Source organism: Belonocnema kinseyi, chromosome 8 (genome assembly GCF_010883055.1).
Source record: "Belonocnema kinseyi isolate 2016_QV_RU_SX_M_011 chromosome 8, B_treatae_v1, whole genome shotgun sequence".
Taxonomy (NCBI): domain Eukaryota; kingdom Metazoa; phylum Arthropoda; class Insecta; order Hymenoptera; family Cynipidae; genus Belonocnema; species Belonocnema kinseyi.
The window spans coordinates 86,737,201-86,748,867 of NC_046664.1; the positions used below are offsets into that span (position 1 = coordinate 86,737,201).

The window sequence follows — 11,667 nt, forward strand, 5'->3', positions numbered from 1 at the left end:
GACGATTATGCTTTCGAATTTTTTTCTCATACTACAATACTTTTTTCCTCATTCAACATGAAAGGTGCTTTAAACAATTTAAATGGACTAAAAAATATTTTTGCAGTACAAAAATGCCATGTTTTACTTTATTTGATTGATTAAAAAAAATATGTTTCGTCCCGTTTTTTTCCTGGCACGGGTACAACAAGAAGGTGTGTTAAAGACAAAATTTAATGAATCAGTGGCGCCCATTCGTCGGGAGCAGAGCGAGTGGCGGCTTCCCTTAGTCTGGGAGGAGTTTTGAGTTTTAGTACTAAAAAAAACGTAGTATAATAAGAATAATGTGCATAAAATAAAGTAATGTTTACAGTGGCCTTTTCTTTTTCTCTTTTATACATGCACCTATCAAAAATTGTTTTTGGACCATAAAATCCAGTTTTATAGGTATATGAGAAATTTCTCACATGATCAATTTTTGGCTTCACTAGATCTACAATATTTACTACGTATTGTGAAAAGTACACTAAGTTTTGTATTTTAACTATTTTACATCTATAGCCTAGGTACGGCTTATCTAATTTCAAATCTAGCCACCATATTAAGAACAACCACACCCCAGTGAAATAATTTGTCACTAGATTGAAGATTTCTTTATCCCTTCTGCACAGTAAAAAAAGTGTTCAAAATGATACCGAAATCAATATAATTTTGATGTGCAACAAAAATGATACCGAATTCAAGAGTATTTTGATCTGCCGAAGTGAATGATCGACTTTTGAGATCATAATGATCTGATTCGGGATCATGTATGATGTCAAACCAAGATGGCTGACGTTCTTACAATACTTTAGCTTATATTCAAGCTTTTTATGGTTTCTGATCGTGCAGTGTACTTAAAAAGTTTTAAAAAATTACGAAATCTGATATTAGAAAATATCACCTGTTAAGTGTAGTTGTCACTTGCGTGCGGTTAGATACGATTTTTAGGTTATCTCGTTATGACACCGGCGCCAAGACTTGGCGGCCAATTTTTTTAGTCTGAAAAATTAACCAAAAAGAGAGATCACATTGATCAGAATGGAAAATCATTATGATCTCGAGAGTCAAATGATCGCTGGAGCAAAATGCTCGGTAACAAAATTGATCCTTTTTTTTACTGTGTGTGGAAAACCTGTTTTGCGCAAAGAAATATGCGGGGGTGGGCGATATCTTGGAAACATAATACGTAATATTATAGGGTTGTGGAGGGGTTGTCTTATAATTAAAGTTAACAAATCCGAATAAATATTTCTTGGTAACTATTTTTTTTTTTCTATTCTATTTATGTGACTCAATAGCGCACGATGTAGTCACTCCTGTCAAAGTTTGTTATTTGGCACTTACTCTACTTTGCACCTACACCCTTCAGTTACACTCCTCACCCTTAGTGCTGTGCCACGCTTCACCACAATTTTTCAAGAATTCAGTTGGCACTTTCCATTTAAGTCTCCATTCAACTAAATAGTCTTTCATCAAAGTATTGACAATGAATTCAGGCACACGTAACGGAAATAAAATTGTTAGTCAGAAAGTGAAACGATTGGAAACACCCCATAATGAAGGTTTCTGGAATCGAGCCTGGTTTAAAATTGCGTGGACATTTTAGCAGGCGGATTGGAATGTAAAGCTTTGTTGAACGCGTGACAAATGCGTGTGGCTTAGGGGATGTTATGTGGTCCACGGGATGTTCGAAATCTCATGCGAACTCTGACCATGACGTCCTATTCACAAACGTTCTCCGCATGTGCCTCTCACAACCCCAGGATTCGAATATATATTACGAGTACTTTTGTGTCCAATATCCAACATTGCAGGGTAAATATCCAACGAGGACCTATAAACGAGCTGGGGTGACAATGCTTAGCCCTAAGTTTGCACAATCCATCCATTTGTCACCTTGACAAATATACCAATAGAATTTTCTCCACCGTCCTTTCTTTTGTCCACTAATCCATGATATCGTATTTTAGGTGCCCGCCAGCGATCAACAATTGACACTGTCTGAAGATCGAGGGCGAGCTATGTCATATCATTTAATGAGAGCAGGGTCACTGCGCCATTTCCTTTGAATTATACTTATGGGGTGTTGCTCATTTCATGCCGAATTAGCCAGATGGAAATATTGATCTGAATGATATTTTTTCAATATTGTCCGTTAAACCGACAATCTGTTTTATTTATCTGAACTTGTCAAAGTAAAAACTAGCTATGAATTCGATCTCGGGTCTTAGCTTTTGAATGTATTTATAGTTTTATGGTACTAATTCTATAAGCACTTTGCTTTCTTATTATGATTACATAGCAAAAGAATTTGCTTTTTCGAAGAGGAAGCACTAATAATTTTTCATTTAAAAAATGTCTTTATTACTATAGATGAATTAATTCGTCTCAAATCAAGGTGTATTTTCTATTTTTGCATCAACTTTAAATTATGTTATTGGAGAAATATTCACTGTAAAAATTTTTTTTAGATATTATAAATGACCAACTTCATTACTGTTTAACAAAATATTATTATATAAAAGGTCATTGGATTCATCTTCCATCAAACAGTCCTTTTTATCTTTAACTTTAAATTACCTTAATAAAAAAAGTTTTACCATAAAACTGGTTCTAGAATGATTAGAAATGACTAGAACTTCCTCATTTTTAATAAAATGCATTAATATTATGAGTGGATTGATTCGCCTTGAGGCAAGCATGGGGTTGCTAAATTTAATGTCATCGTCCATTGGACAATCTCACGGAAAAAGAACTAAATTTTTTTTCCTAGGGATAAAAATTATGACTCAGCGGGAAGCAAGTAAAGAGCCGCTGTACAGGCCTCGGAAATCGAATTTTCACACGGGGAATTGTGAAAAAGTTATCTTTAGTAAATATTATTAAAAATCCGAGGAACTGGTAAAGATTTTTTCTTCTAAGTTTGAAAAATGAAGGGGATATGCGTGCGGGACGATGTCCCCTTACACGCACCGTCAAGTCAGTTACAATTTTACGGACGACGGGTTGGTGGAATTCAAGTGGGCTTGCGGTGACCTCGTGGGATTTCCGCTTGCTCTTATCCATCATCAATATCCGTCAGCCACATGACAACAAGCGAGGGTGTTCGTGAGCATGCCCCTGAATAATTACACGATGTAATTTCTGCAGATGGGGGACGTAATGTCAGTCTCTAATCTGTATGATGAGCGGACAAGTTGAAAATGAGATAACCAGCACTGACAACGTTATTTAGTAATGAACACGCGAGACTTGCTTCACTTCAGTAGGATTCTATTTGGAAAGTTGGAGATTGAAAATGATTGCCATAATTATAATACTCTCTCAACATCTTTAACAATATTCATCGAATTTTTAACACTAAAACAGATAAACATACGGATATTATTAACCCTTATTTTGATGCAAAAATTACCTTAAAAACTCTCCATGAGTAATATTCATCCTGACACCTTAATATTTTTCTGCTCTTACCCACGAATGTAAGTATTGAAAAAAAGCTTTTAGGATCATTAGTCAGACTAAACAAAATGGCCGTAATTTTTTGACGCGGATGTCATAATGACAGAACCTGCAAATTTGATCTTACCGCATGCAAACCACAACTACACTCAACATGTGATGTAATCTAATATCAGATTTCTTTAATTTTTGAACGTTTCAACTACACGACATGGTCGGAAATCATGAAAAGCTCGCATATGAGCTTACTCCAAGGACTCCAAGTACTCCAAAAAGTCGGTTATCATGAATTGAATTATTACACGATTTCGGTATCATTTTTTAAAACTGTGAGTAACTTTTGACAGCTCCTACAATCAAGCTCACCAAGCCTACATGCTTTTTACGTGACAGAGTTTTTGAATAAAAAAGTACTTTCTCAATCGCTACCGCAGCACCTGTACGTACATGCAAAACCCTCATCAGTCATGATCGTTATACGTTTGGTAGCGTCTATCATTTATTGTTACTTGAGGTTGAATATTTTCATTATGATTATATTTATTTTACAAAGACATATTTAGAATCATCGACAGTAACTGTAGGAAGGTCATTCATATTTTTAAAATAATTTTTACGACTATTATACATTATTTCGGTATCATAATCTTAAGCATCGAAAGTATGTATTATACATTTGAAAGTATATTTTATCTGTTGTATAATAAATTCTGAAGAAGACGAGGCCGGCTGGCAAAGAAGGCAAGGCGTATGAAATAAAAAATTACTGTCAATTAAAACAAATGTTTATTCATAGATTCTAAATATTAATAACAATTTAAATATATAAGCACAAGAGATATAAAAAATGCAGGCAGCCGCAAGCATATAACATATAACGATCATCACTGATAAGAGTTTTCTCTGTTTCGAGGCGAATGTGGTGCCAGGGTAGGGATTCTGAAGATAATTTTATATTCAAAACCTTTTACACGTGAAATGCACAGAGGTTTGGGGAGCTTGCTCACAATTCAGTGCGACCGTCCTTATGCAGCCACACTTAACCGATTTGGCGTTTTTTCTAAGCGTTAGTTTAATCAACTTCAGCGATCAAAGCTAGTGGCTTCCGATTTTCAAGACAGTCATTGCGACCTTTATGAGAACTAAAGATAGGTTATTCTATACTGATGGTAATATGAATTCGCGTTTTAGCCACACGAGTACGTAAAAATACAAAGTAATTTTTAATAAGAGTTACTTTCATTTCATTCTGTACATAAAAAAATTTTGTTGACAGTACAATAAAAAAGAAAAATGAAAAAAGTCGAAACCATTTCCTGTTTAGATCATTGAAAAGTGCAACTCCGTCTTTTCCCCCTTTTTTTGCACGAGTGTAGTCTACACTACATCAACTCTTGCAGGACCCTAGTATGGCATATCTCACGAATTGCTCGTTCCACGCTCCTACCCTGAGGCAGGCAGGTGCTCGTCATTTCTGACAATGTGCTATTGACAGCTTCGAAATGAGAAACTGCTCGATCGACTGAAAATCATAACAACTGCCCGTAGGCTGCTTGCTTCACATGCTGATTCTGCCTATCTACTTTCAGTCATGTGATTGAAGTTCGTTCTATCAGAGAAAAACTCAGTTTATTATCTGGTGTGAGCTTTCGTAGGACCTTGTTCGATTTCAAAAGTTGTAATTCTTCGAATCAGGTCAAAAGCACTGCACAGTGCGTCGTTCTTTAATAAAGTGTGAACTCTCTCATGTTTTCCGAACTTCTTTTAATATTTTTTCCGAAAATATAAAGGGGCAACTGAGCAACAAAATTAACGAAAGAAATTACCTTTATACGGTGTCGCAGAAAGGTAATTGCTTATGAATGCTCTAAACAATTATTCTGGAGGGAAAATATTGAAAAATAATTCTGTCAAGCACAGCTGCATGAACTTGTGAAATCAACGTTGGCCAATAGACTATGGAGTATAGTAGACGTTTGAAATGTCGCGGTTGCGTGATCTAAGGCACTAAGTTGATAATATACAACTTGAACCGAGTGGACGTAAGAACATAGTTCAAAATTTGAAGAGTTCTATTTGGAAATCTTAACTTTGATCAATTTAAAATGAACTCAGAATAGATTATCTGAATAGATTACAGTTAAAAATGTCAAAATTAAGCCGAATGGACGTAGGAACTTAGTGCGCTATCTGCAAATATCGTTCAGGAGGTCTAAACTGAAAATATATAGCTAAAAAATAACTCAGAAATATGCTGCCTCAGAAATTCGCTAGCGCAAATCTTAACATCCTATTAATTACATCTTAAAACAATTATCGAAATCTAAACTAAAGTGCAAATGTATATTTTTTAAGCCTAAAATTTATCAACACTTCTTATCTGAAAAATGTTATTTATTTTGTAAATTATTTGGAGGAGTACTGAGGAGAAAGGGCTGAAACTCGGTATAATGACAAAAGAGGCAGAGATAGAACAGAAATATGACAGCGGTGAGGAAAATTAAAATTACTGAGAACAGACAAGCGCGTCGGACGAACAGACATACATCCTCGTTAGAGAAACGCCGTTCTGGGCGCACGTTTCACATTTTTAACCGGCGGAATTCTCTCCTGACAGCCGCCCAGCCACATTAATGTCTAAAAACAATATACGGGGGCCAAGTCCAGGACCTCCTCGTCACTGTCCACCTTTCCCGACGCCCAACCACATGAAAGTCGACGTGACGCGACGTGTCGTGTTTTTTTTCATCATGCTCCTTTCTGTACGACAACGCACACGATTTAGAAAATCGCGATAATTACTTTTCGTTGAAAGGTGGTTGCTTTATTCTTTCAGCCGTGCAATTAGAAACGTGAGTTGTATTCTTTTTATTATAAATTAATGCAAAATAAAAATTTTATTATTTTTATTATTTTATCATTTTTTGACTTAAACGCAAAATTCATGCATGTGTATGATAATGCATCAATATAAATATCCTCAAAGCTTTCTACGAAATTTAGACGAGATATTATGAATAAGAAATGTTTGAGATAAAAAAATTGTTTTGAGATAAAAACAAAAAGTACGACTATCTCATTTGAAATGTTTTGATTGAAATAAAATTTTTTCTAAACTCTTTCTGATATGTAACGAAAATTTGGGACCTAATGCCTTATATGTCTGAAGAGGAAGGATAACTATCAAAGTCATTTTTTTAAGGGGGTCGACCCATGTAATGGCTTCAAAAATCGATGTTTTTTTTTGCTCAAATGGAAGCTTGGCATCCAAAAGAAAAATGCTGCAAAAGTTGCAGAGGCCGAAGCTGCATGCCGGTCGGCCGGAGAGTGGTGGGACCGAAGCCACGGCTAATCTGTTCCGAACTGTTTTCAGCCGATGTATGCTGCTGGAATAGCCAAACAAGAAAAAACCCGTAAGAAACCCAAAAAAAAATTTTTTTTTCAAATTTTCAACATGTAAGTAAATGCGTTTTTCTCGGTTTCACATTTTTCAACATTGTCGGCAAGATAACTCAAAAAGTATGTTACCGACGGAGTTCACCTCGCATATACATATAGTGAAAATGATTATCTTTTTTATAAACCACTCTAAACTCCGAAAAATTATTTTTTAACTATTATTGTTCGAACAATTTTGTGCACATTTTTTGGGGAAAATTAACATTTTTGTTGCAACAGCCGCCATTTTGTTAAAAATGATAATCTTTTTAACTTTTTTTTGGTTCACAAAGGAACTATGAATATACACTTCAAGAAATTGGTTTGGTTTTTGTGTCAGATGAATTTGTGAGAAACTAGAGTGCCGCCAATTTCGCATCTTCCGGCTGAACGTGTTGGACATCCGCCCTTATAATTACAAATTTTATAAATATTTATTACTGAACAAAATTTATTTTGCATTTCAAAAGTTCCTTAATAATCCTCAAAAATCTGGGAAAGATTCGTTATATTCTTCATTCCCAGAAAGAACCTAAATTATACCCTTATTTTTGGGTTGTTACATGGGTCGCCCCCCCTTAATCACTGAATCGTTTAATTGACTCGAAAGTGATCCTCCTGAATATATGCCTTCCTGCTAATTCGATTTGATAGGTTTTGCGAGAAACGCATCTGGCCAATATGTCAGTGAATCACAGATCGATTAAAGAAAAATATGTACTTTGAAGAATTTTCAGTACTTTTCCTTATTAAAAGGATTCAAGTTGGGATTCCTTGTGTAATATTTCACAACTGTATAGTAATATAAAAATGATTTTATCCCTGACTTCTCAACCAAAGGCGATGAACTCTTTTTCAAAGGGAGATGTAAAAAAGGTACTTCGAGATTGTTTCGTAAGAACATTCAAATCAACCAAATGGTGGAGTTATTCAAAAGTGTTTGAGTTTATTAATTTTTAAATTTTAGTGACTCACTCTGTGTAGTTTTCCCTAAATGTCAGTTTAGTTGACATTCTTATTTTTTCTTAAATTTATACAAACAGGACTGAAATAATGACGTGTTTTCCTTCAACCAGTGTTATAATTAGTTAAGATATATTTCTGTATAATTCTCGAGAAAGTTTTCCAACCGAATATTAATAAAAAAGTACACAGACAAAAATAGATATTTGAACGTAACATCTAGATGATCAAGGTTAATCGATTTATATTCAACTATAAGACAGTAATCTAGATGTTCAAAGATAGTATTTGTAGTTATTCGGAAGTGTGATGTTACTGTGTAACATCCAAAATATTCAACTAAAATATCAAAAATATTACATTTGGAGATTAGGTAAAATAACGGCTGTACATAATATTAAACTGTTTACTTATTTTTGATCATTTAGGGAATTAATTAATAACTTCTTTGTAAATTTAAAATCAAACTTGAATATTCACACTATAAACGAAAAACATATAAAGGATATAAAACATCGATTAGATGATAAATTCAGTAAAGTTGAGGTTATGTTTAATATTTGTAATTAAAAACCTTCAAAATAAAACATAAAAAAGACGTAAGTAAGCTGAAAAAGAATGATTTGAAGGTACCGCGGTCTAAACCTGTTAACTGAAATTTTTTTTGAAATTGACTTTTTTTGTATTTTATATAACATTTTTTTATACAGTTAATGTCCCGCAAGTGAAACGGCAAAACTCCTTTTACATGTTTAAAAACAAATTTTCGAGCATCGCGTTTTGGTATCTAGAGCATAGGTTCGCGGTCTAAACTTGTTAACTACTTATGGCGCCTTATGGAAAATCCGTGCTTTTTCTCGCATCAGCTCAGTTTACTCGTAGAATAGGCCAGTGAGACACATGTCAGTGTATGTGCAGTTAAGTGTATGTGTGTGTCGATAGTTTTTTGTTGCTACTTTCACGTAATTTTCGATGCTGTCGTCTACAGATCGCTGCGAAGACGAAGGTGAGCGGAAAACTCGGCAAATTTTGGCAATAAGCTATAACAGATAACAGATGTAGATCGCTGGACCCCTTTTAAATAACATGTGAATAGCTTTCAATTGTCATATAACGTTCAATTTTGATTTAAATGTTATAAAACTAACGTGTATTATTTTTCTACAATAAACGAACATAAAACATTTTACAGTTTGAAAAATATTGAAAATTGCTAAACGCAACGATTTTTCTTCACAGTGTAAAATTTCTGAAATGTCGGTTAAAAGGCTTAGACCGCATATCCTTCATCGGCTTCATCTGTCATTAGTACTGTTCGACCTTCTGTCTTCTTGACAGATAAAAATCCTCATCTAATTTTAATTAAGGATAGCTAATTTTAATCCTTTGGAAATGTTAAAAATTTGCCCGTCTTGCCCCGTCTGGTACTCATTCCCCGATTATTACTATATAGGAGGCAGGATAATTATATTTAAGAAAATAATTTCTACAATGTATAATTATATAATAATAGTATAATGTGCATTGTATAGCACATAATTTTAACGAATGAATTATAAGTTTAATGCATGGGAAGTATCCGCCTAATCCAAATGGCTTTTCTACTTGATAATTCATTCGTCACTAATGCATTTGAAGGCATTATGCGCTGCCATTTCTTGATGGTAACTTTAGTCTAGAATGCCGTGAAAAGCCTCCTAGTTATTAATATCGAAGGAAAATTTTCAAAAAGTTGCCGCTAATTGTTGAAATAAGTTTTTTTTTTAAACCAAATACATTATTTGTCAAAAAAAATTATCTGTAATCTATTTCAGAAGGTTTAAACAACTAAAACAATTTTTTCTATTTACTCTTCTTTTGAACAATGAACCATTTTTAAGTTATAGCGTTATAAACAATTAAATGTCCACTAAATTAACCATACTTGCAGGTAGATGTCTCGACTATGTTGATTGTACTGATAAATTTTTACGTAGCGGAATTTATTTCATCACAAATCTTTTGGGGAAATTCGAGTACATATTCTTCTGAGAAAGCTGATGTTGCTAACACAATTTATAGGAGACTTTCAAGCTTTGGCACTTCACTATCCGAGATAGAACTTTTTGATTTGCATGTACCGAGATAGAACCTTGTCAGTTGGACACGTCGACTTTCACAATCCTTATATATATTTTTAAATATTTGTATATGGAATAACTTTTGGATATTGTCTAACAATAAGTAACTTTTTTTAAAGATAATTTTATTTTTTATACATATTCACTAACAATTAACTATAATGAGCATAATTAATTCATCATAGTATAATGTACATAATAGAAGATAAAATGTCAATGCAGAGACACCTAATCCCATGGGTAGGACCCGCAAGCTCCAAATTGAGGCTTACCTTTGTTCCGGATGGGTCTATAATTATTTTCAACGATACCGGCGTCTTTTTTTTGGTTATCGTTGACGGTAATTTCATTCTTGGCGTCTTTAGGAGACCTACGGAAACGCTGAAATATGAAGATAATCGTATTAAATTTTACTATATAAACTACGTTGATGATTTCTCGCCTCTAAGATACGAATACAGACAAATAGGAAGATCTTTTTCATTGTAAAGCATGTTGATGGAATTTCTAAATCGTAATGAAGCTTTTAAATAAAAAAGGCCTTTTATTTTTTGTGTGATCTAATATCATTTTGGGAAAACTGCACAGGGCATTAACTTAAGGTCGCTCCGTTTTCTCAAAACACATGCTTGCATTATGCCTTCACCCAACTTCGGAATGAATCCGGGGCGGCTTCAGAAATGAAAAACAGTTGTAAATAAAGATAAATAATACATATATTTTCCACTATTATACTTACAAGGTGTTCTGGGTCCAGTTCTAGTCCTGATCCGGGATATGACTGAGGTTCAAAAGATGGTGGTTCGCCTTGGAATTTGCTGGAAGGTCTTGTTTCGGGATATGGTTGAGGATCATAGGGTGGTTGTTCGGTGGGAAAAGGTTTGGAAGGTCTTGTTTCGGGATGTGGTTTATCATCGTAAGGTGGTATTTCGTCTGGGGTAGAAGGAACTCTTTCCTTATTATCTTTCCGGATCGAATCAGGCAGAGAATAAGCGTAAGTTACTGCTATTATCGCAGAAAACAGCATAAAAGTGAACAAATTGACTTTCATATTTTTGAACTTTTACCTGTAATATGAAATATAATATGATTTTGAAATTCGCTGACATATTAGGGTCGATTTTTGGAAAAAATGTACAAACTCTAATTCTGAAATGCTTATTTTGATGTATAAAGTCTCAAAATAATTATAATAATTTGTCACTAGAATCTTAACAGATATGTACTCAAATGTGTTCAAGAGACCAATTTGGCAGAATGAGTTTTACTTACCACCTGTAGTACTCTCTGGTCAATATTTGATCACTTAATGTCTAATCGGTTATTGTCTGATTCGAAATCAGAAGCATTCTTATATACCTGAAGATGTGTCATTATGCAAGCGACACGTCAAATGTATGTTCAGACTTTCGTAATTCAACGTATGTGTTTGAATGATAATAAAGACACTATATAAACAATAGCTTGAGGAACCACAGTCTTATGAGCATTTTTAGATTAAACATTAATTTTGAAAGACTAATTGCGTCTTTATTGAATCTTATGAATTCTACTCGTGAATTCTACTCGTTTGGTTTAAAAGCTAACTTTTAAAAATACATATTTATTTTTATGTCTCTTAATTTGAACAAATCTCGTTTTGATTTATTCCTAATTCTAACTC

The 11,667-nt window shown here is 34.0% G+C and overlaps 1 protein-coding gene across 1 annotated transcript; it reads right to left on the bottom strand.

Annotated features, from left to right (window-relative positions):
* Positions 1-10,232: 10,232 nt before the first annotated feature.
* On the bottom strand, positions 10,233-11,300 carry LOC117178588 (B1-hordein-like). Its single transcript, XM_033370015.1, has 3 exons — positions 11,277-11,300; positions 10,744-11,071; positions 10,233-10,385 (listed from the first exon to the last, which is right to left on the bottom strand). The coding sequence occupies exons 2-3, from the start codon at positions 11,053-11,055 to the stop codon at positions 10,233-10,235; spliced, it is 465 nt and encodes a 154-aa protein (XP_033225906.1). The 5' UTR covers positions 11,056-11,071; positions 11,277-11,300.
* Positions 11,301-11,667: the final 367 nt, after the last annotated feature.